The sequence below is a fragment of the Juglans microcarpa x Juglans regia genome, chromosome 5D (assembly GCF_004785595.1).
Source record: "Juglans microcarpa x Juglans regia isolate MS1-56 chromosome 5D, Jm3101_v1.0, whole genome shotgun sequence".
Taxonomy (NCBI): Eukaryota; Viridiplantae; Streptophyta; class Magnoliopsida; order Fagales; family Juglandaceae; genus Juglans; species Juglans microcarpa x Juglans regia.
In genome coordinates this window covers 24,471,466-24,496,756 of record NC_054602.1, presented here as the reverse complement: position 1 = coordinate 24,496,756, position 25,291 = coordinate 24,471,466, and the positions used below count along the sequence as shown (strand labels likewise).

At 37.1% G+C, this 25,291-nt stretch overlaps 1 protein-coding gene across 1 annotated transcript; it reads left to right on the top strand.

Moving 5' to 3' along the window:
* The first annotated feature begins 775 nt into the window (after positions 1-775).
* Positions 776-22,681, top strand: LOC121265833 (BTB/POZ and MATH domain-containing protein 4-like). The gene is made up of 5 exons (XM_041169502.1): positions 776-906; positions 3,931-4,515; positions 18,061-18,406; positions 18,562-18,841; positions 22,092-22,681. Exons 1-5 carry the CDS (start codon positions 776-778, stop codon positions 22,289-22,291), a joined length of 1,542 nt encoding a protein of 513 aa, XP_041025436.1. The 3' UTR covers positions 22,292-22,681.
* Positions 22,682-25,291: the final 2,610 nt, after the last annotated feature.

Sequence of the window (25,291 nt, the reverse complement as noted above, 5' to 3'; positions counted from 1 at the left end):
TAAGACGGGAAAATGCCCTAGTGGAACTCCCTGTCCACTTTGGAGTGTCTAAAGTCGAGTGGAAACCCCTGAGTCAATGAATTATAGTCGATAGACCTCGAATGCTTCCTATGAAGGATACCGGAGCGAGGTTGCACCTAAAGCTAGTGGGTGCATAGTACGGTGAAGGCGAAATACGCCAACTGACGTAAAGAATATGTTTATGTTTATGATGTAGTCACTTCGATCAAGTGGATCGTTGGTTGATGTGGTAACTAGCGGGAAACATACGGTGCTTAGGGGAGTCGTGAGGTATTCACATATGTGAATGACATGATATGAACAAGGCATTTGAGTTCCATGATATGATAAGAAATGACATGATATATTATGCCATGATATACTATTATATGAATGAAATGATAAGGAATGATGAGACTTATTCTCAATATGATATGTTATGATATGATATGAATTGTATGTTATGATATGATATGAATTGGCATGATATGTTATGATATAAACAAGAACCCAAGTTCAAATAATATGAACATGTGATAAGAGCTTAAAAGATGAAAAATGTTATTTTTATGAGAAAGTCCATGATGCACAAGTCAAAGATTTATATCATAAGTACATGTTTATGCATTTGTTTGTGTTTACTTTTATATGCTTATGATATTTGTGGTATGTTGTTTGTTTGCTTATTGAGATTTCTCAAAATCTCACTGTGATAGTTTTCACTACCATTTTCCACCCGGAATGGTAGAAGTTGTAACATGCTTAGAAAACCCCAATGGGAAAGTGCAAGAGACCTACTCCCAAGACAGTCAAGGATGCCACGGAGCACCCTGAGGGTCCCTCAAAGCCATCTGCTTTAGATAGGCTGGAAGCAGCTAACCAATTTCTAGCGAAGATCATGAAGCTGTTTGAGGAGCTGAGGAAGATTTTAAGTCAAGAAAGGGCCAACAAGGACCGGCCCTATAGGACCTTAAGTTCTTTCCTTCATAAGGCAATGATTATCTTTTGTGGACAAGATTTATTTTGGTTATGGTCCCATGTTTTTGGGAGTTCTTTTGGAAAACACTAAATTTTATTTTGAAGTGTTTATCCTATATGAAAGTTTCAGGATATTTACACTTATTGGCACCATGTGTCTTTTGTTTTGCCACTGTGCATAAGTTTGATAGAAAAAGAATTTTTATTGCACACTGATAGATGTTAGATGCATTGCATCTTAACTGTCATATACGAGGAGCATGTAGCCTTATGTTACATGTCTCGACGCATTCAGTCACCGTCAAGTCCCAAGCGGGGGCCGAGGGCGTCACACAGAATGGATGAAGCAAGTTCTATATCTATATAATCATCGAGAGACTTTGGATAATGCTGGCATTTATGGTGTTGTTTGAGTCGTGCAAGAGTATTACCGAAGGGAGGCAAGCATTTATAGGGGCACTTGTGAGTAGTGGAACTGGGTGACGAATACCCTACATTTAAAGAAAAAAAAAACCTTGTGGGATTTGAATCAAATCACCGGCCTTTCTATTTGCAGTCATGTTTACGATGAGTATATTAAAGGGTTGAAAGATATTTTGTAACACCCTGTATTTTAGTGTATTTTTATTGAATGATTATTTTAATAATTCAAAAAATTTATTCTCTTATTTTATAATTATCGGATATTTTAAATGGTTTATTTTATGATCTTTAAATTGTGAAAATTAAATTGTTATGTTTTCTTAATATTTATTTATTGTTGTACATTTAAATTGTTCTTCTTTTTAAATTAATTGATTGTGAGATTTAATTATTTTATTTTCATTGTATCATTACGTTTAATTTATTTTAATGGATTTGCTATTTTAAAATCATTTTCGTTGGATAATTTTCTGTGACCCAAGATGTGAGGATTGGACCTCATTTCTTTCCCTTCATTTTTCTTTTTCCCTTTTTCTTTTCTTTCCTTTCTTTTTTTTCTTTCTTTTTCTTTCCCCCAGCTTCCCCCCCCCCCCGCGCGACAGGCTTCCCCTTCCCCTTCCCCGTGCGTCCGTCGCCTCACCCAACCCACCGCCGTCGCGCCGCCGTGCACGACACCGCCCGTCCCGTTCGCTCCCCCACCGGCCGGCGACCCTTCCCCATAAATCCCAGCCTCTATCTCGCCGCTGATAGCCCTCACGCCCAACACCAAGCCGCGACGCTCTCTTTGTTCCAGCGCCGCCGTCACGCCACCTCCGGCCACCATTTCTTCACCACTTCATCATCGACCTCCTAGCAACCCAATGCACCCAACCCCAGCTCCAATCCGTCACCGGTGAAGCACATCCAACCCCATTTCCGATTTGGGTATTTTTAGCCTAAAACCACCATTTGCACCGCCACCCACGGCAAACCACCACCACCATTGGCTTCATGTGTTAAAGGATTTTGGGTGCGTGTGTATCACGACCCCAAGCCGAGATGGGGCATTATCTCGGTGGAGCTCCTCTGGTCACTCGGGAGCGGAATATACTGAGTGACGTCCCCTGGGTTGTCGCTAGGCGACAATGGGATCGGACGAGATGGTCTCGTGCCGACTCCGTGGCCCCTCTGCTGGTGGGGGCTAGAGGATGCTTGGCCATAAACGCGCTGGGCGCAGAACTGGGTATCGCTCGTTCCGTAGTGGGTGCTTGGCCACGAACTCGCTGGACGCGGAACTGAGCATCGCTACGAAGTCAGGACTTGCGAATGATCCCTAGGGGAGATCATGGTGCATTGGTTAATGGAATAATGGGCTGTTTTCTGGAAAAATAGTGTGTGTTGATTAAAAGGATTTTATGTGATTCATTTTCTGGAAAAATGAGATTTTATTGATTTGGGTCATTTTCTGGGAAAATGACGGAGTATTCTTTTTGGGCCAAAATGGGATTTTGGCGTATGTTGGAAAATATCTATTTTCAGGGAAAATAGTATTTTTGAGAATAATGCATATTTCATCATATACATGCATGTTGGTCGCATTAATGTATTTTTATCTCGTAGTTGTTTGGTTTATACTTGCCTGCGGTACCATTTTGTGGTAACACATATTTCGATGCAGATGAGGCTGAGGGTGAGCCTGAGGATTCGGCTCTGCCGGAGAAGTGATCTGGGATCACTCGTTTTGGTTTGAGACTTGTAAAATATTTATTTTGGATGACTGTATAATTTTTAAACATTTTTACTGACTGTTTAAATTGTATTAACAATTCTGGTACTTAGTTGTATTAATTATCCGCTGCGTTGTTTTTGTACACTGTTGCATGTACACACACTTGACACTAACGTTGGGATGTGTGACCCTGTTGTCATCATTCCGACGTCTCGATTCCCATATCTCCTTACATAAGGGTCGTGGGCGCCACATATTTTGAATTGATCCATCTAATTTCTGATATACATAATCAAGATCAAATATAGCATTATTTTTTACTTTAGGTAATTGAAATATTGTCTAATCTCCATTCATTAGGAAGAGTCTCTAGTTTTAATTGGGATAATAATTAAAATAAACGGGAGCTTAGTATAACCATATCAAGTAATGAGTCATGGAATTTATATTGACATTCACCTCTTAAACAATGTAATACTTAAGTATTTAATCCACTTCTTATAAGTGGTTTGATAGCCACTTGTGTGTATATATATATATATATAAGAGAATATTTGTTATGATTGTGATACCTAATAGCTTTTAATGAATATAACGATTCATAAATGAAAAATTCTATTCATCATCTTATACACTATATATTATATATGATTTTTTTTTCTTTTATCAAATATATGGTATATAGATGATGAGTAGAATAATTCAATTAGATTAAAAAGATTAAAACCAAAAATAATTTTAAAAATTTTAAAAAAATAAAAAATAAGTGTAATGTGTTTTGTGCGGACACTACTAACATTTATATAATAACTATGAATTAGACGGTGGTATCAAAGTTTTGTTATCTTATCCAATTTTTTTCCATTTTGGCAAAATAAATCTTGCCTTGGTTTCTTGGAAAGTCACCCCAGAAAGAAAATTTTATCTTGCTTCCCATCATCCTCATCTCCTAGCTCGCTCACATCCCCAAAATCAGAGACCACGGCACTCGTTGTTGGAAACAAATCAGAAGATCATGTTGTCTTCGTCCCCCTCCAGCCCCGGCTGGGGTCCCCCAGCAGTTCCCGGTCCGTAACGGAGACCGTTAACGGGTCCCACAACTTCACGATCAAAGGTTACTCGTTGGCTAAAGGGATCGGCGTCGGCAAGCACATCGCCAGCGACAACTTCACCGTGGGAGGCTACCAGTGGGCCATCTATTTCTACCCGGACGGCAAGAACCCCGAGGACAATTCCACCTACGTCTCCGTCTTCATCGCGCTCGCCAGCGAGGGAACCGACGTTCGAGCCCTCTTCGAGCTCACTCTTCTCGATCAGAGTGGCGCCGGGAAGCACAAGGTCCATAGCCATTTTGATCGCTCCCTCGAGAGCGGGCCATACACCCTCAAGTATAGAGGCAGCATGTGGTAAGTGTTCTTTCCTTCTCCTCCTTTATATTTTTGGTCAGTAATCAAGAATTTTAGGGTTTTCAATGGATGTTTTGAACTTCTTGTGCAACTATGGTATTGGTTTTTACAAATGATTGGGATTTTTTTATTCCGATCTTGTTGAGAAATTTCTAGGGTTTTGTTCAATTTATGGTATGCATATAGAGTATACGGGTAGAATGTGCTAAGTAACATTATATGTAGTCTTTTGCTTTTCTTTTTAATTTTTGGAGTTTTAAGGTTGTAATGATATAAAATAATTAGTAATTTTGGGATAGTTTTTGCGGTTGATCGTGTGCTCATTGTGGCAAGTTCATTCATATTCTGGTAGGGGTTGATCGTGGGAATGCTTGAAAGTTTCAGGATCTGGTTAGGTTCTTTTGGAGGGTAATTGATTCTTTTGGCCATTATGCAAGGTAGAAAAATCTTTTTGCAAGCCAGTGCGGAGGACGCACCTTGACGGGTTAAAAAAAATATTTAAAGGATGCTCAAAGTGCAATATATACTGGACACAGCACTTATAATAACTCAATACAATTAGCATAAACATTTTAGTCAAACGTTATTCCATAAAAACTTGAACAGCATACTTGCTTTTCTTTAAAAGAGAAATAACTAGTAAAATTGCATAGAACAAACTAAAATGTACTCTTAAAATTTCTTAAACAAAGCTCGACAAGCCAATTCCACGCTGAAAAAAATATTTTCATAACTTCAGAAAATATAATGTGCTGCGTAAACTAGGTCAACCTGAATGGCTACATTTTCAAGAGAATTGCCTACGATTCTGATAGTTTTTTTTTTTTTTTTGATAAGTAGGATTCTGATAGGTTATATCTCATTACTAACCATGAGACTGCACCTTTTTCAGATTTTTTTGTGCCACACCCAAAACCATTGTGCAGCACTTCTTCCATGTTTTAAGGACACTAAAACCATGACCTATTATCCATGTCTAAAGTAAAACCCCAATAGGCTTAACACTAGGGTTCTGCCCAAGTTCACTTTTGCCGAAAAAACAATTTTCCAGCAGCTGTTCTTCCACCAATTTTTTTTTTTTTTTTTTTCTTTTGAACTGCCTTGGCAATCCACTTATCTAGAAGTCTTTAACCCTTCAAACCTTAGGTTATAGACTTCAATGACCCAAGGAAGGCCCAAGCCACATCTGGGCCACACTTAGAAAGGATTAGTTGATGATACAATTGGAGTCCATTGGAATTATTATAAAGAGTAAGGGGATGTTTGGTAACAATTCTCATTCCATCTCATCTCATCTCATCTTATCTCATTTTCTTCTCAAATATCACTTAAATAAAAACACTTTCAAACTAATCATTACAACTTTTTCAAACTAATCATTACAATCTTTCCAAACTTTCAAACAAAAAGCAAAAAACAATTCAACTTTTTCAAATCCTAAAATAAAAATAATATTAAAAGATTATATTCTAATAATATTTTAACTTTATAATATTTTTTATTCAACTTTTTCTCTCATTTTCCAAAATCCAAAACATACTTAACTCAAACTAACTCTATCTCTACCATTCACAAATCATATTACCTATTATTCACAAAATTTTCATTTTATCTCATTCACCTAGCATCCCCTAAGAACCTTTCCCTCCCAAGCAATGTCAGATCTCATTCACCATCTATACTTACTCGGGGTTTCACAGACAAAGTAAATAAAAGATAAGGCTTGATATGGACTTGATTTGTTTTTCTTTTTAAGGTGGCTCTACTACTTTATTATTATTATTATTTTTTATATCTTTTTCACATAATGAGAGAATTTCAAGAGTTTCATACTTTCAATAAGTTTGGATAGGGTCTTAATGCCACTTCTATTGTGCTCATTCTCGAAACAGTTGGTGTAGGGATTTTAAAGACTATTACATAAGCCTTATAAATGGGGTATGCAAGATCCTAGCCTAAGTGCTTGCCAATCGATTGGCTAAGGTAGTGGAGAAGATAATCTCAAGGCCCTAAAATGGCTTCGTAAGAGGGAAATAAATCTAAGATTCAGTGCTTATTGTCAATAAATGCTTGGATAGTTGGCTCAACTCAGATGAACCAAGGCTACATTGGAAGGTAGATATGGAGAAGGCCTATGACCGTGTCAACTAGGCATGCCTTTATTGTTCAGCTATGAACATGTAGTTTTAGGGAGAAATGACCCTCTTGTATAGATCATTGAATATCTATAGTACAAATCGTGAACGGTTCCTAAAAGGGATTCTTCAGGAGCTCCTGCTATTTCTGGGAAGGGGATCTATTGTCTCCTTTACTATTTGTTATAGTTATGGAAACTCTTGGCAAGATGATGGCAGCTATAGTGTGTGTTGGTTTTCTCATTGGATCGTCAGGGAGGCTAGCATTCCACACACACTTAATATATCTTATCTCTTGTCTGCAGTTGACCTTGATATTTTTTAGGCCAGATCCAGATAATCTTCCGTCCCTACAAGCATTGTTATTATGCTTTGAATCTGTTTTTGGTTGGAATGTAAATTTAGGAAAGTTAGAATTGGTTCCCATGGGAGACATCTCTAATGCGGCGAGCCTAGCTAATCTTTGTGTTCAAGGTATCACATCTGCCTATGAAGAATCTTGGTCTATCCCTGGGAGCCTCGTTCTAGCCTCTAGGGAAAGTCCATTTGGGATAGTGTTTTCTTTTATTGGTAAACTAGGACAGTGTTATTGAGAATATCTAATGCAGATTGGCTAGTTGGAAGATGATTTACTTGTCTACTATTATGCTTTGAATCTGTTTCTGGTTTATAGGTAAATTTTGGAAAGTTATAATTGATTCTAGTGAGAGACATCTCTAATGTGGCGAGCCTGGCTAATCTTTTGGTTTGTGAGGTATCATTTTGGTTTGAGAGACATCTCTACCTATGATGTATCTTGGTCTATCTTTGGGAGCCTTATTCAAGGCGAAGTCCATTTGGAATGGTGTTATTGAAAAGATTGAACGCATATTGGCCGTTTAGAAGAGTATGTACTTGTCTAAAGGCGATAAGATCATTTTGATTAAAAGTACACTCTAGTTTGCCTCCATATTTCTTGTCTTTTTTTTCCCTTCCTACTAGAGTGACCAAACGCACAGGAAAGCTACAATGGGACCTTATATGGAGTGGGATAGGTGAAGAATTTAAATATCTCCTGGTAATTGAACAAAGGCATGCTCATCGATATTAGGGGGACCGCTGGGTATAAAAACTCTACTTGTGTTTAATTAGGTTTTACTTGGGAAATGGTTGCGGTGATATCAACTTGAGAGCGACAACTTTTTGGAAAGTTGTAGTGGGTGCCAAGTATGGTGATACTTGGGGCAAATGGTATTCTAATATGGCAAAGTGACCACATGGGGTAGGGTTGTGAAAAAATATTAGACGAGGTGTAACACCCCCTTCTTGTAGGTTAGGAGTGTTAGGTACGTTCGTAATTATGCCCGGTAAAGGGAACCCACATGATAAAAAAAAAAAATACTTCCTTTATTGGAAATAAATTCCCAAAAAACATAACATAAAAAATAGTCTCATAGCAAGAAAATTTAAAATGAATCTTTTTGTGTAAAAAGACTTATTAACTAAGTTTGAAAATCCCTTGATACATTATCTCTGACTGACCGTCTACTCGTAAACACTATCTTCTTTACCTGGACATTTTTTTTATCGGTAAACAAATTTATATTGATAAAAAGAGTAGGCAAGAGCCCAAGTATATGGGACATATACAAGAGCAACGCCTAAGCATGCTAGTTTAGTGATGTAAGGAATTCATGGAAGGTCATGCCATGAAAATAAATTATAATCGACCAATGTAGTAAAGTAGTGAAAAATAAGTTTCTAACTCTTCCGTTGACCACTCTTGATCTTCAAAACTTCTTGCATTCCTCTCCCTCCAAATACACCACCATTCCATATTGATGCAATTTGAGAGTTGCCCCGAATGTCTCTCCAAGAAGTTAGGAGGTGGCTTACCCTTCTCAGCATCACCCAAGCTAGTCCCAACCGAGCAAAGACCATTTCACAAAGTCATGGCAATCTCACAATTTAGTAGATGGCCAACGGGGACTCTCCTCTCTTCTTGCACATACAACACCAATCCCTGACTATGATTTGATGTTTCCTCAAATTGTCTAGAGTGAAGATCTTCCCCAAAGAAGTCGTCCATACAAAAAATACTACCTTTAGAGGTGCTTTTGTCTTCCAAATGCTCTTCCATGGGAATGGATTTGTGTTGTGCGTGGTCATGGCTTGGTAGAAAGAGCAGACTGTGAATATCCATTTCTTAGAGGGGTACCAAAAAATCTTGTCTTCAACTCTCCCCGACAAATGAGTGGAATACACAAGGTCAAAGAACGCCGAAAAAACATCAATTTTCCAATCTTGTGTATCTCTGAGAAATGTAACATTCCATCGGAATACTATTGGAGATGATTAATAGGTCTGCAATCAAGGCTTATTTCATTCTTGCTAAACCATAAATTTGTGGAGAAGTTTCCTTAAGTGCCCTATCGCCGCACCATATATCATGCCAAAATTTGACCTTGGCTCCATTATCCAAAGCATATATTACTTGCATATGTATCCCGACCTCTTCTTATTTACTTCCAAAACCCCACTCACCTCATTAGAACACCGTCCTCCCCATGGTTTCCCTTGCTTCAATTCGATGACGATTCTCCACAAAGCCCTCCGTTCATGGTCATATCTCCATAACCATTTAACAAGCAAGGCTTTATTAAAGGATTTCAAGTTTCAGATACCCAAAACTCCTTCTTTGATGGGAGAACATATCATGGCCCATTTCGCCAAGTGAAATTTAAACTCGTCATTAATCCCCCCCCCCCCCCCCCCCCCCAAGAAGTCAAGTTGGAGTTTCTCCATTCAATGAGCCACCTTGGCGGAGAAGCGGGAATGATGAGAGGAAATAAGTTGGCAAATTGGAAAGAGTGCTTTTGATTAAGATGACCCTACCACCTTTGGATAAATACATTCTCTTCCAACTTAGCTAATTTCCTCTCCATTTTTTCTAGAACATCATCCCAAATAGATTTCGATTTGAATGTGGTGCCCAACAGGAGGCCAAGATATTTTATGGGCAGCTTATATAGTTTGCATCCCAAAATGAAAGCCAAACTCACCACATTAGGAACATCCCCATTGATGACACTACTTCCCATTTGGCCAAGTTCACCTTCAACCCTGATACAACTTCAAAGCCAATAGGAGAGCCCTCAAAGCTCAAATTTGATCATGGCCGACCACACAAAAGATTAAGGTATTACCGGCGAATAATAGATGAGATATGTTGAGCGAGCCAATAGTTGCCTCCCCACTAAGAATGTAGATATGAACCCACCCTCTACGACACCTGAAATCATTTTACTAAAGGCTTCCATCACAAAAACAGAGTAGCGGCAATAGAGGATCACCTTTTCTCAATCCTTGTGAGCTTTTAAAGAAGCCTTTTGGTGTGCCATTTACCAATATAGAGAAACATGCTGTAGAAATATAATGAAGGATCCAAGTACACCATTTGGTACCAAAGCCACATCTCTCAAGCATGTAAAGTAAGAAACTCCAGTTGACATGATCATAGGCTTTTTCCATATCCTGCTTGCACAAAAGCCCCGGCTCTCCCTACTTGAGTCTACTTGAGTCAAGGATTTGCCTACCTTTGACAAAGGCATTATGAGGCTTCAATATTAACTTTTCCAACACCTTGCTCATCCTATTTGCCAATACTTTAGAGAAAATTTTGCACAACCCGCCCACCAAGCTAATGGGACGATAATCTTTTACCTCTACCACTCTAGGATTTTTGGTATGAGCGCTATAAAAGTTTCATTTAGGCTTTTTTCAAACCTTCCATTTTCTTGAAATTCATGTAAGACCCCCATGAAGTACATCATACAGTAAATATAATAAAAATTGGGTTTTCTTGAAAATGTACATACTTAATACTTATGCTTACAAAATATGAAACTTGTTCTGTTCACACTGGATACTCATAAAACATAACATTCTACACGTGCTATGCTTGACTTATCAAACTTGTCTACTTGTCTTTCCCTTTCTTTAATTATATCATTGCCTTATTGGCCAACACACATTAATCCTATGTGCAAGGTTGTGTACCGATTCCATTGCCTATGGCCACAAGAGGAACCACTCAACTTATCATAATATAGCTATGGTGGACCACACTAAGGTCCGTGGTTTGCACATCCACGCATAATTGCATTGGTACCATGCATCTCTTATGACCAATTCTTAAAAACTTCTTTCATAACTTGTCTATTATTTTTCTTATCATAATGCATGCAAAACATATATATAATAACACTTGCCTTAATCATAAGTGAAAATATATCATGATGCATGTAAAACTGTAACAACCAAATCCCCATGGTTACGAATAAAGTCATTTTTAGAAAATTCTAGGGAATCAGTATGCTACTACTAAACTTGACTTTAAAATATTTTTTTATCATTGCGCTAGATACAAAGATTTTATAAAATCGTTCTTTATAAAAAATAAAAAAAAAAAAAAAAAAAAAAAAAAAAAAAAAAAAACTAAGATCATAAGAGGGAGTGCGCGGAAGCATTTATTAAAATTTCTCAAAATCTTTGCCATAAAAATCATAACTTGAACTCTGTGCATGATCTAGGTCATTGTCACGTCTCCTTGGACTAAGTCCTGTTCTGTAGCTCTACCTTCATAAATATTCTGACTTGGGGTGGTTTAAAAACATAAAAACAAACTAAAATGAGTCTTATGACTCAGTAAGAAACCCATCATAACGTAAATATACTTTTTTTTTATAAGTAAAAAATATTATATATCAAAGGAGAAATCAAGTACACTGAATGTATATAAGAAAACACATTGCCCAAAATGACCCAAAAACCCCCTAATGACCTAAAAAGCCCGTGAAAAGAACAACAGACCGGTCCCCAACCCTTGTTTCTCGTAGAACTAAAACTCTACCCGAATACCCAACCCTAAATCCTTGATTCCCCCGTCTTCACAATGTCCTCTGTTTAGACTTTCCTCTACTTGAGCTACCACCCTTAGCGTCGTAGTTGATTGCCCAAGAAAGACACTGTAACTCCCTGCTTTTCTTGAAACTTTTAGTTTCAAGCGCATGGCTTGCCTCAATCGCAGTGATTAGTTCATCGGATTGGTCTTCTCATCTTCCATGTGAAACAAGGGTTGATTACATAAGGTTGATTTCATAAAATATTTCATGCTTAGAACTTAAAATAATGATCATTCATATTTATGCTTATTACATGCATGACTTATCTTGGCTTATTTTACTTATTTTACTTATCATACTGGCCCACACACTTAACCTTGTGTGCAAGGTTGTGCACTGACCCACATTTTGCCCCTACAAGGGGAGCCGCTAATAGTATTCTAGCGTACTATGGTGGACCACACTTGGGTCCGTGGCTTTGACGTCCACTCATAAATTCGCATTGGTACCATGCACCTGAATGGTCATTTGATTAACTATTTTAAGCTTATCTTACATATGATCTTATGAAAATTTACATGTCTTATGCAATATAAGATGCATAATATATACATAACTATAATATGCTGAATGAAACATTATGAATGACATGCATGGTACATAAACACTGACTTCCGAAGAATTAGCTTTAATAATAATATACATAACTAGCTAACTTGTACTAACTCTAATTTATGATCAAACTACTTATTTTATAGTGTTGCTTTCTAAAATTTTGGACACAAAATCGATCACTATGCTAGACTGGGTATCTTGGGTTTGGCCGCTGCACTTATGGAGGTTTATGGTTTTTTTTCCAAATAACACATGGAATGGAGATATTTATAAAGAGATTTGGGAGAGGATGCCGACTAGTTCAAGTTCGAGTTGGACTCGGTCGTGATCACTCAAAAAAAGAGTATGAATTTAAAAACATGATCTAGTACATTCAATGTAGGATTGACAGTGACTGAGACTACGTAGGAGACTTTAGTCAATGGTTATTTTAGATTAAAATAAATTTCTAATGGCTGATCTTTTAATTCTAAAAGGAGTCTAACTCGTTCAATAAATAATAAATGAGATTTAACCTAATTATTGAGCCTAATTAAAACTCCTAATCAACCTCAATAATTTATCGCTCATGGGCTTATTCAATATGGCCCATTAAATATAATTTAGGCCTAATAAAAATTATCAGTATTCCAACCTTATAATTATTGGACCAGGTCATTACAAAAACACATAATAACATGGCATTCAAAATCACTTTCATTATAACTTGGTACTTCAAAAAGGGCTTTAAATAAAAGGCCATACATACATAATACTTTAAAAACATTGTTTACGATACGCATAAGGGTATATCAAACGTCTCAATAATCACCTACTTGAAGTTGCTGAAAAAGGGTTGGACTTGATAGGGTGAGGTTTGTTTTTCAATCTCCTGAAATTGCAGCAACTTTCGTAGGGTTTTTATTTTTTTTTATTTTTTTATATATATATATAATGATTAAGCAAGAAGCTCAAGAAAACAAGGCTGACATCTTCCTTGGTATATTTGCAGCAGTTATCTAGGGTTAGGGATTGGTTTTTTAACGAACATCACATGGGATTGCTTTAAAAACTTTCTAGACTCACAGCAACCTTTGTTTTCCCAGTCTTCTGGCCCTATAGTCCTTTTTATGAGGCTTGAAAAACCAAATAATGGGGCTGTACGAATTTAACTCACAGTTTGTTTAGAAAAGGGTTCTAAGAATCCTAATGGCTAGGAATTATAGGGTAAATATGTTTCTATTCCTTGGATCCGTTTAGAAGTCATAAATGGGGCTGATTTCTACTTCTTCAGATCTGGAACAGCTACAATCCTATCTCAAAAGAGTCCTTAGCAGGCTGTAACAGACTCTTATTGGTACAAAAATTCTTCTAAAACAGCCTAAATATGGATAGCCTTCATCTAGGGGGTTTCTTGGAACCTTCATCTGGTTCAAACTTATCCAAAAGGGCTGGTTTCCTAATCTCACGAATTTAAAAGCCAAGTATCAAATGGCTTTGGCTTGAAAATACTTGAGTTATCCATCCATATGTGGGCCTAATGGGTTGGGCCTCATATTGTGCCTAATGGTCCGAACCTACTCCATTTCTTGGTTTTGGTTAACGGCACACCTACTGGTTATTTTGATAGTTCACAGGGATTGCGACAGGGAGATCCTTTATCTCCTCTTCTATTTGTGATAGTTATGGAGGCTTTAAGTAGGATGGTGCAGGCTGTTGTTGGGGGAGGTTTCTAATCTGGTTTTCAGGTGGGTAATGGTTCTGGTGGCCCTACTATCATTTCACACCTTCTTTTTTGCAGATGATACGTTACTTTTTTGTGAAGCGGATATAGATTAAAACTTTACGAGCATTGTTGCTTTGCTCTGAAGTAGTGTCGGGGTTAAAGGTGAATTTGGGCAAGTCTGAGATGGTTCCTATGTCTGCAGTCTCTAATATCCGAAGCTTGGCAAGCCTGCTCGATTGTAAGGTGTCCTCTCTCCCAATGAAATATATCGGCGTTCCGCTGGGAGCAACATTCAAGAATAGAACTATATGGGATGGGGTAGTGGAGAAGATAGAGAGAAGGCTAGCTGGCTGGAAACGAGTGTATTTATCAAAAGGGGGCTGCCTTACTCTTACCAAGAGTACTCTCACTAACCTCCCCACCTATTTTTTATCTTTGTTCCCTATGCCTGTAGGGGTGGTGAACAGAGTAGAGAAACTCTTCAGGGCGTTCTTATGGGGAGGCATGGGGGAGGAAAAAAAATTTCATCTGGTAAGATGGAAGACTGTATGTGCCTCAGTTGTGAATGGGGGGTTGGGAGTGTGTAACTTGAGAACTTTTAATAAAGTTTTATTGGAAAAATGGCTTTGGAGATATTATTTGGAGGGGGGAGCATTGTGGAAGGATATTATTGATGCTAGATATGGTGTTGCTTGGGGAGGTTGGCATTCTAAGGAAGTGAGAAGGGGGTATGGTGTGGGCTTATGGAAGTATATAAGGAAGGGGTGGCCATGTTCTGCAAATCAAATCCGTTTTGTAGTTGGTGAGGGCATCTGAATCAGATTTTGGCAGGATGTGTGGTGTGGAGATCACGCATTGGAAAGGGCTTTTCTAGCCTTACACCGTATTGCAGTTAATAGGGCGGCATCAGTGGCGGATGTGCGTTTATTCTCTCATGGTGCGTACCAATGGAATATTCTTTTTAATAGGGATTTCCATGACTGGGAATTACCTATTGTTTCAGAATTTTTCAGCTTACTATACTCCACGGAGACTACTATGACACAGCGAGATAGCTTGAAGTAGCGGTCTAATAATCACAAGATGTGTACAATTAAGGCGTATTATAGCATCTTGACAACACAATTTGATATTACTCCGTTTCCTGGGAATAACATTTGAAAGTCTCGAATGCCTTCTAAAGTAGCTTTTTTTGTTTGGAGTGCTGCTCTTGGGAAGATATTGACCACGGACAACTTGAGAAAGAGAGGATGTGTGGTGTTGGAGTGGTGTTACATGTGCAAGAAGAATGGAGAATCTGTGGACCATCTATTACTACACTGTGAGGTAACAAGGGTGTTGTGGGATGAGATTTTTCTTAGGGTTGATGTTGCTTGGGTTATGCCTATTAGGGTGATGGATTTGTTGGGTTGTTGGCCAAAGATGCAAGGCTGTCTTCAAGTGGCAGCAGTGTGGAAGATGATTCCGTTGTGTATTATGTGATGTATTTGGAAGGAAAGGAATGCGCGTTACTTTGAAGATAAAGAATGCACAATATCCGAGTTGAAGAATTTTTTTCTCCCCACACTAATGTGTTGGTTTTCCACTATTGTATTACATGGGGATACTGTTCAGGAATTCTTATCTTTAATTTACCGCTTTTAGAATGTATTTAGGAGCTCTTATGTACACTTCCTGTGTACAAGGGCTATGCATATTTCATTCATATATATAATATCTATCTTTTACTGATAAAAAAAAAAAAAAAAAACTAGATCCTCAAATAATAGGTATGGGCAAATGGGCCCAATAAAATAATCTTCCGTCTAGCCTTAACAAAATTGGGCATGTGGTCCAAACTTATAAAGTCTTTATCCAAGCCTATAAAATTTTGGGTCTGGGTGTTACAAGAGGACTTGCGGTCTTCACCATATGCACCAAAATTGAGATATGTGATGGCACTAGGATCATATTTTTGCATGGCGCAAGATTTGATGAGAGAACCTTTCAGGAAACTTATCCTGAATTATTTAGGATTGCAAGGATGTAGGAGGTTTCAGTTGTTGACTATTGGCACTTTCCAATGGATCCCCTCAGTGGAATGTCAGTTTCCACAAAGCAGCGCAAGAGTGGGAATTTGACACGTCCCTAGATTTCTTCAATCTATTTATTGTACTCTTATGAGAATTAAGGCTCAAAGTGTAGACAAACTTCTATGAAGTTCATCTAAGAAAGTGAAGTTCACTGTTTGCTCATTATATCAGGCTTGAACCACCTAGGATATGAATGCCTTCCCTTGGAAGAGTATATGGAAGACAGATGCCTCTAAAACAACTTGCTTCATATCAACTTCTTTAGGGAAGGTTATCATCACAGATAACCTAAGAAAATGATAGAATATTGTTCTGGACTGGTGTTATAGGGGGGATTATAGACCGTCTACTACTTCATTGTGAGGTTGCTAGCACCATGTGGTATGGTTTCTTTAGTACAGTCATTTAGAATGGGTTATGCCTAGATGATTGGTAGACTTGCAACCTGGAGAGGATTAAGTGGCAACACTCAAATTGTAGCTGTGGAAGATGGTCCCATTTGTCTATTGTGGTGTATCTAGAGGAATGGTTTTTCTTTTCTATTGTAGATCTGCAATAGGGGTGTAAATTTAAACCGGAAAACCGGACCGCACCGGTTGGTCCGGTTTTGAACCGGTCCGGTCCTGAACCGGTTCCTATATTATGAAAACCGGCCGGAACCGGTCCGGTTTCGGTTCCGTAGTTTCCGAAATCGAACCGGACCGGTTGGAAAAAATATATATATAAAAATTAATTTTATATATTATACAAAATATTTATATATATAAGTTTTATATATAATATATAATTATATATTATATTTATATATAATATATAATTATATATCATATATGAAATAATTTCATATTATAATTTATAAAATAAAAGTTTAATCTTAAAGATAAAAATTTAGTTGATCATATGCTTTAAACATAATATATATATATTAAATTATTAATAACATTTTATCATAAGAAGTAATACTTTATTATATATTTTTTATATTTTAAAAAAATCGGACCGGAAACCGGTAAAACCGGATGTACCGGTTTAGGAGGATAACCGGGGCGTAATCGGTTTTAAAAAATGAAAAACCGGTACATACCGGTTCGGTCCTAGATTTTGTCCAAAACCAGACCAGACAGGACCGATTACACCCTTAATCTGCAGACTGTAGAGCTAAGCAAGGCCTAGCCCTAGGGTTTTTTGGTTTAAAAGGGGTCAAAGAGCCATGCAAGTTTTGGAGAAGTAGTGTAGTGTCCTGAATGACCGTGACAAATGGTAGAGCGAACGATGTGCCAAATTATGTGGCACAAGCTATGCGAGCGATTTCTTCTTCTATTTTTCAAAGAAGAAGTTTGTTTTAGTTGGCATTTAACTGTAGGGATAACACTATCACATGGTTGTGTTTTGCTCTACACACTGAAAGATAGGGATTGAAGTTGTTGAACAATGTCGAGAATTAAAGAAAAAAAGATGCTACATACATTTTATATAACAAAAACCAATTGTATCATAGTAATTTGTATTATGAGTCGGTAATTTGTATCATAGTAATGGTCTATTGTAGAAATGTTTTTTCTTTCGAGGGGTAGCCTCAGAACTGACATGCTTGAGGACCAGCAATAAAGCTTCTCAAATTTTAGTTTTTAACTGATTTACCAGGCATCTTGTAAGGAGTCCTTCTTTTCTCCTTTGCTGTTTCACTCTAGTTGCAGTTAGGTTGCCCCATACTTGCGATAAATTCTGTTTGCTCGAATTTTACACATTCTTAGTACCTTATCACTACATGTGGAATATCAAGCCTAAATATTTAGAATGAATTCAATTTTTCACTAGTCTAGAAAAAGTATACTTTCAACATTCCATCACCTCGTGCATTGCATAACATAAAAAACTGGATATAAATTTAATACCCTCTTACTGCATATGCTTTTTTTGACCTAGCATACATCTGTTGGTAACATCCGACTAAAATCTGTTGGAAGCATACACAATAGCTTGGAGACTTCTGCAAGTGGTTTTCGTGTTTTTGAGCCTTTACAACTATTTTCTTCTCTTCTAAATGAACTATTTTTATCCTTTTATTTTGGTCTTCTTTAATGCTTAATATTCTGTCTTTTGGTCAATTTACCTTTTCTTTCTTGGCTTATCAGGGGCTACAAACGATTTTTCAGACGGAATATGCTTGAATCATCAGTTTTCCTTAAGGATGATTGCTTGAAAATAAATTGTACTGTTGGAGTTGTGGTTTCTGCTATAGATTGTTCAAGACTACACTCCATACACGTCCCTGAATCTGATATTGGAGCACATTTTGGTATGTTATTGGAGAACGAGGAATGTTCAGATGTTACTTTCATTGTGTCTGGGGAAAAGTTTCATGCTCACAAGCTGGTGCTGGCTGCTCGTTCTCCTGTGTTTGAAACTGATTTTTTTGACGGAATGGATGAAGATAATCCTGAAATAGTCATTACAGATATGGAACCCAATGTTTTTAAGGTAGCCTTCTCCAAAAAATAGTGCTTCTGTTTCCCTCGTGCCTGGGATTTAATGCGGCATGGTTTTGAATTGTTCAGGAATTGGGTTTTGCTCGCAGGTAGAGCCTTCAATAAAGTTTTCCTTGTTTATAACACTTTCTTGCTTGTGATGAACAGGCCTTGCTTCACTACATCTACAGAGATACTCTTGTTGAAGATGAGGATTTCTTGGCATCTACTTCATCTTGCACGCCATCTTTATCTGACACATTTGCTGCAAAACTGTTAGCTGCATCGGAAAAATATGCTTTGCCTAGACTCCGACTGATGTGCGAGTCTGTACTCTGTAGAGATATATCTGTAGATTCCGTTGCCAATATTTTGGCCCTTGCTGACCGTTATCATGCTTCAGATCTAAAATCGGTTTGCCTAAAATTTGCGGCTGAAAACCTTGTTGGTAAGTTCTTCCTGCTTGACTTTTCATGCTTAGATTTTCTATCTAAAATCGGAAGCCTTACACCACACGCATTCACCTAACCAACATGTGGTTTGTCATTTTTGCCCTTCTAAGACCTCGTTTGTTTTTACAACTATTCTCATTTCATTTCATCTCATCTAATTATTACAACTTTCCCAAATTTCCACACAAAATAAAATAAACAATTCAACTTTTTTAAATCCCAAAACAAAAATAATATTATAACAATATTTTATTCAACTTTCAACTTTTATCTCAACTCATCTCATTTCCGAAAACAAACGAGGCCTAAGTCTTCTATCTTAATGCTTAAATATGTGTTTAAATAGAAGGGAAAAATGACAAATCACATGTTGGTTAGGTGGAGGTATGTGGTGTAAGGCTTCCTTGTAGAATAGCTCTTTCTATCTTATATCAAACACCATGGATGTTGCTGCGATTGTCTAAGCAAAGTACAATGTTTTGAGTCATTATGGGTTTGCTAGTAGTTCTTCCTCATCACTTATCCTCCTTGCATTTCCCTCTCTCTAAACCTAACTTCTAAATGGTAACAAAGAAAACTTGCTAGGCCTTCAACAACTGCAAATTTTGTCCTCTTTTTTATTATGTCTTGAACACAAAAAGGGAATGCTGACAGTTGCTGTTTATGGTCATTGGTGTCCACTTGGTGTGCTGAAAGCCTCTAAAGTCATCGTTTTTTAGTTGATAGGTGTCAGTTGTGGACGCCTAGCGATGCCTCTGGTTAAGCTGGTGGTGATTTTCATTATCATTTAGATTAGTTTTCCGGACATTGTCGTCACCATGATCGGGTGTAGGTGGCTGAAGCTGAGTTCCTCGCCATTTGTGCCAACCATCTAGCTTTTTGTTGCCAAAGACTTCAGTAGTTCCGCTTCTCACCGGTGGAATTGAAGAGCATAGAGTGTTTGGTTGTTGGGTGGTCGGCTCTCTTCCTTTTGCTTCAGGTCGAGTCTATTCCTAGTTTGGAATAAGGCTCTATTCCTATCCAAAATAGCAGATGTTTGGCAAAGTGAATATGGTTATCTCTATCTGTGGCAGGTGTCCTCATCTTTGTTTAACCTTATTCAGCAAATGCATGAACCGACCCGAATATATGTGGGTCAATCCATACTTGGTCCAATTCGCAACCCTTTTCCGGTACATAATGATTTGGATCTGCACTGGTTAAGATCGGTTTGGACTCCATACAAGCTGACGCTTTCCAATATGAAGCTTCTGCATGCTGATACAAGTCGATGCCAAGCCAGTACAGGCCAAAATTCCCATTTTAGTGCTGCTTTGTATTTCTTGTCCCTTTTCTCCTGTTTCATCCCCATTTTTTACCTTTATGTGATGATTCAAGGTAGGCTCAAGTCACATCTAGGCCCATGCTCTAAGGGGACTAGTCAATATTATAATTGGAGCCCCTTGGATTCATTATATAGAGCAAATTCTCTCTCCCAAGCAATGTGGGATCTCATTCACCACTTTCTTATACACAGTCAGACAATCCAATCTTCATCCCTTAAATCCCTGACATCCTCATCAGGACAAGTCCATTATAGATGCATGGCTCAAGTCTCATAGTTCTAGTGGAGTTTGGCTTTACTCTGAAATGACTAGTTAATATTACAATTGGAGTGCCTTGAACTTCATTATAAGGGTTTGAACAGTAATGTGGGATCTCATTCATCATCTTCATATACACAATTACAACAATCCGGGGTATTACACTTCCAATCCTGATTCAAGCTACTTTCTTTGGCTTTCCATCCGTGTCTGTATTGTATACTTTTGTGTTGGTTTAATGCCAGTTGCATTGGTTTGTGTCGTATTTTTTCCCTAATGGCTACCAAGTCTGAGCCATTATCATTAGATCTATCCTTCTGTCGGGCTTGGTGGCCGAGGTATACGTAATGGATGTACGCTAAGGGTGATGATACTCGAGGTGTTGAACCTTGTAAGTGGACTTTTGTTAGAATTTGCATGGCAAGGCATCTAGGTCTATCAATTAGGCTGTTAGTCAAGATACATCCCAAGTTTCGTAATTAATTGATCACCATACCGAGGTATGAATATGCTCAGCTATTGTCTTGAAAACGAGCTGCTTTACTTTCCACAACTACTTTTGCTCAATCATGTACTACATCCACGTCTTCTTTCATTCGTCCGAGATCCATGGATCATTAATTTGGGAGCAGATGAATATTTGATAAGATTACCCGAAGTCTTCAATTTTGAGTGACTTTTTACCAATCTTTATGTATCTTCTAGGATCTCATGGCTGAAGAGAAATTAAATAGGGCATGAAGTCTATGGCCTCTACCATCTTAATTTTGAGCCTTCACCCCGCGGAATTCTCACATCCTCATCCTCCTCTTGTTTTGAGTGGTGTTTTTGGCTTGGACACCCTTCTCTCTCTATTTTGAAACCTCAGATTAAAAATCTTGGAAATGTATCTTCATTCTCTTGTGAAGCTGGTCAATAAGGCCTGGTTTGGATAGCAAAGTCATCCCATCCCATCTATCTCAATATCCAAATACCACAAACACAAATACTTTTCAATTTCAAATCTTCAATTTTTTCATTTAATGATTATAACTTTTTAGAAGATCCAAACAAAATGCAAAAAACAATTCAACTTTTTCAAATCCAAAAACAAGAATAATATTAACAAATTATATTCTAATAATACTTTAACTTTATAATATTTGTATTCAACTTTTTCTCTCCTTTCCCAAAACCCCATAAAATATATTAACTCAAACATTTCACTACCATTTACAAACTATTTCACTACTATTTACAGATCATCTCATCTAATTTCACTATTCAAATGAGGCCTTAGTTGACGCCATTGTGAGTCTTTTTCACTTCAAGCTGATCCCCAGTTTAAGTTTTATATTGAGGGTAATTTCCATAATTGATTGGGTCATACTAGATATGGTTTATTTGTCATAATGACTTAATCTAGTTACACGGAATAAATAAATAATTAACCCTGCTCAAGCGTGGAAGGTGATGATATCATGTATTTATGATAAAGCACTGCAGCACATCCTGTTTATAAAAATCTTTTGCTCTTCAGGTGTTCCTGAAGTTTTTTAAAACATGGGAAATCAAGAATGGAGCCTAAGGTTTTCATTATCTTCAAAACCTTTTTGTTTCACTGTGCTCTTATTTATCATTTACTGATACTCTTGAGTGCCCCCCCATTTGTTACAACTTACAGCCGTTATGCGGTCGGATGGTTTCGAGTATCTGAAGGAGAACTGCCCGTTGCTGCAATCTGAGCTCCTCAAGACAGTTGCAGGATGCGAGGAGGAATTCAGTGGAGGGGGTAAGAGTCGAAGTGTGTGGGCTCAGTTTTCTGATGGCGGCGACACAAACGATAGGAGTGTAAGGCAACAAACCTGGGAAAATGGAGGGTAAAAGAAGATGAAGATTGTGGGTCCAGCTTTCTGATGGCGATGATGGCATGATGCTTGTGGTAGGAGTCGTAGACAAGAAGACTGATATTATTAGCATTGTTACCTAGATACTGCTGGATTGACCCTGGAAAAGAGGGAGAACAATAAACGTCAGGAGCATTGCCTCCATTGTAATGTAATGTGCCCTTTTCTTTCTCTTTCTTTGTTTCTTGTTTTCTCCTCTCCTGTTAACGCTGGTTTTAGTTTGGTGGCAATGGACACTGGTTTATTGTTTAGATTGCATTAACAGATACGTATCATCATGATTAACTAACTTGTTATCAGCGTAGATTGTAGCTATAAGAATGTAGAAGACTAACATTTGCTGATAAATCAATATCACGCTTCTCTCTAGTCTCTACCAATCTCAACAGCTGATACTTTGGATGCAATCTCAACTTTAATGATCCACAACAGAATTGTGTACTTTCTAGCCCTTTGAAAACCTAATGCTATTTGCTATTTAACAGTAAGGCCTAGTTTAGATAGTGAAATGAGATAAAATGATATGTAAATAATAGTAAAATAGTTTGTGAATATTATTGAAATGGTTTGAGCTAAGATGTTTAAGGAGTTTTAGAAAATGAGAGAAAAGTTTGAATAAAAATATTAGAAAGTTGAAATATTGTTAGAACGTAATTTTTGTTTTGGGATTTGAAAAAGTTTTAAATTATCTTTTTTGTTTTGTTTGGAAGCTTATAAAAGTTATAATGATTAGATAATAATTAAATGAAAAAGTTGGATATTTGAAATTAAAAAATATTTGTATTTATGGCATTTGGATGATGAGATGAAATGAAACCAGAGTATCTTGCTATACAATTTAGGCCTAAAGAAGTCTACAACTACAAGAGAAGAGCTCAATGAAAACGGAAGAGCTGGGTTTGAGCTCCATTTTTTTTTAAATAATAATTATTGTGATTTATATAAAAGATATTATAAATTCTACAATAAATCTCAATAATTTAACTATTAAAATAAATAGTTTTGATGTCTTGTAATATAAATTATCTATTTATATATTAAACTCTAATGTTTTAAATTAAGAAAATCAATCACTAAATTGTAGTTAAGAAACTAATATAATATATATATATATATATATATATATAATGGATAAATCTCTTTTTTCTTTGTCGGCCCACCAGTATATTAATTTACATATAAATCATCTATTCTTTGCTAATGACAAATTGATTTTCTGCAAAACCAATTCCCTAAGGAAAACCAATTGATTTTCTGCACAAGGAAAAAACTTACATCTAGTTTAGTAGAAATACCTCGAACGAAGTTCAAGAAATCATTCTTAGTATTGCAGAGGTAATGATAGCCTTACATTTTCTTTACCATTGATTTACTATCTTTCTTTCTTTCTTTCTATTTTCTTTCTTTTTTTTTCTTTTTTTTTTTCCTTTTGCTCTTTGAATTTGGATTAAAAATATGTGGCGCCCCTAAATTCCACTTGGGATTTGGCAAAAACTGAAGCGCCGAGACATGCAACACAAGGTTACATACCCTTCGTACATGACAGATAAGATACAATGTACCTAATGATAACTAGCAGTATATAGTATATAGCAGCGGAAAGTCAACTTAGGTCAAATAATAGAACAATAGTCATGGTACCGAAGAACATAAAATCCCAATATTTCATATTCCATAAGAGTTACCAAAAGTAGTTAAGTGTTTCAAAAAGGAACTCCCAAAACACGGGACCAAAACATCTAATTACCAAAAGAGTCATTTCTCAAAAGTGGTGCCCTAACATAGAGGCCGAAACATATAAACACTAGTACATTCAAGAATCAGTCTTAACTCATTAAACTTCAATCACCAAGTGATCATACTTCATTTATACTAATAACTGTGACCTTTAAGTTGAAAGCATGCTTTCCAATCAATTTTTCATGAACTTAGAATCTTCTAATGTATTAAGCAAAACCTTTAACAATGAATACTCATGGGTGGCCAAAACACTCTACTGATCATAGACAAACATTTTCTTGAACTTAGTCTCATACGAGGTTCGGTCAAGTAACAAACATTCATATACAAAACAAATATTGTGCAATCCAAACCCTAATGTGGCTTCTTATTCCATTTTCATAACTTGAATGCATTCCATAGACCATTCCATTCATACATTAGATAGTCATGCTAAGAAGAGATTATATCAGATGGAGGAAACATCAATATCACAAATATTCACATAAAACTAAGCAATCAACAAGTTCACATGACATATACACAAGATATCCAAGTACAAGTTAGAATTTTACTTACAAAAATCTATAATATATAGCAAGCAAGCTGAAAATACATACAGTAATTGTTAGGTTCATCATTCAAGAAAAACCATAGTCCGTGTGATTAAGTGTTGTGCTACTGACATCTTTTTCCAAGAAAAAGATTCCAAACATTCGGATGTTCCTTCCTTGAGTCCAAAACTTACCTACCACAAAACCCTAGCTCATAGAGACACTAGAGCCGTGGCCTTTATCCTCAAAACACCATGCTTATAAGCTAATCTAACCATGTGTATATAGGTGCGGGTTCATGTGGAAACTTCTCAAAATATGAGCTAACTCTTCTACCTCAAGTGTGCATGTGTGTGTGAGCATGAGTTCTTGATGAACTCACTAGAAACCAAAACCTCACCCCTTAATTTCGTGCGTGTGTGTGCGCGCTAAAAGGGTGATGTTGGCTTCATACCTTCTATGGCTCTCCTCTTAGAAGTATTTCTTGCTTTGTTTATCCTTAAAATGATGTTTGGGTGAGAAGAGAATATTGTGGAGAGTATTTGGATGATGGGAAAGTAATAGAAAGTTGGAGAGAATGGTGGTGGTCGAACACCTCAAGAGCAAATCACAAAATGACTAAAAGACATAGGGTTTTCGGCTCCTCTCCCTTTTATAGACACAAGAACTTCTTATACAAGCCAATGTTCCTTGCATGGATGCCA

Excerpts from the sequence above, each read along its gene's own strand:
- LOC121265833 (XM_041169502.1), top strand. The coding sequence starts at position 776 with ATGGGAAAGTGCAAGAGACCTACTCCCAAGACAGTCAAGGATGCCACG. Across the intron at positions 907-3,930 it reads CTAGCGAAGATCATGAAGCT|ACGGTGGTATCAAAGTTTTG; the intron begins GTTTGAGGAGCT and ends ACTATGAATTAG. Across the intron at positions 18,407-18,561 it reads TGGAACCCAATGTTTTTAAG|GCCTTGCTTCACTACATCTA; the intron begins GTAGCCTTCTCC and ends TGTGATGAACAG.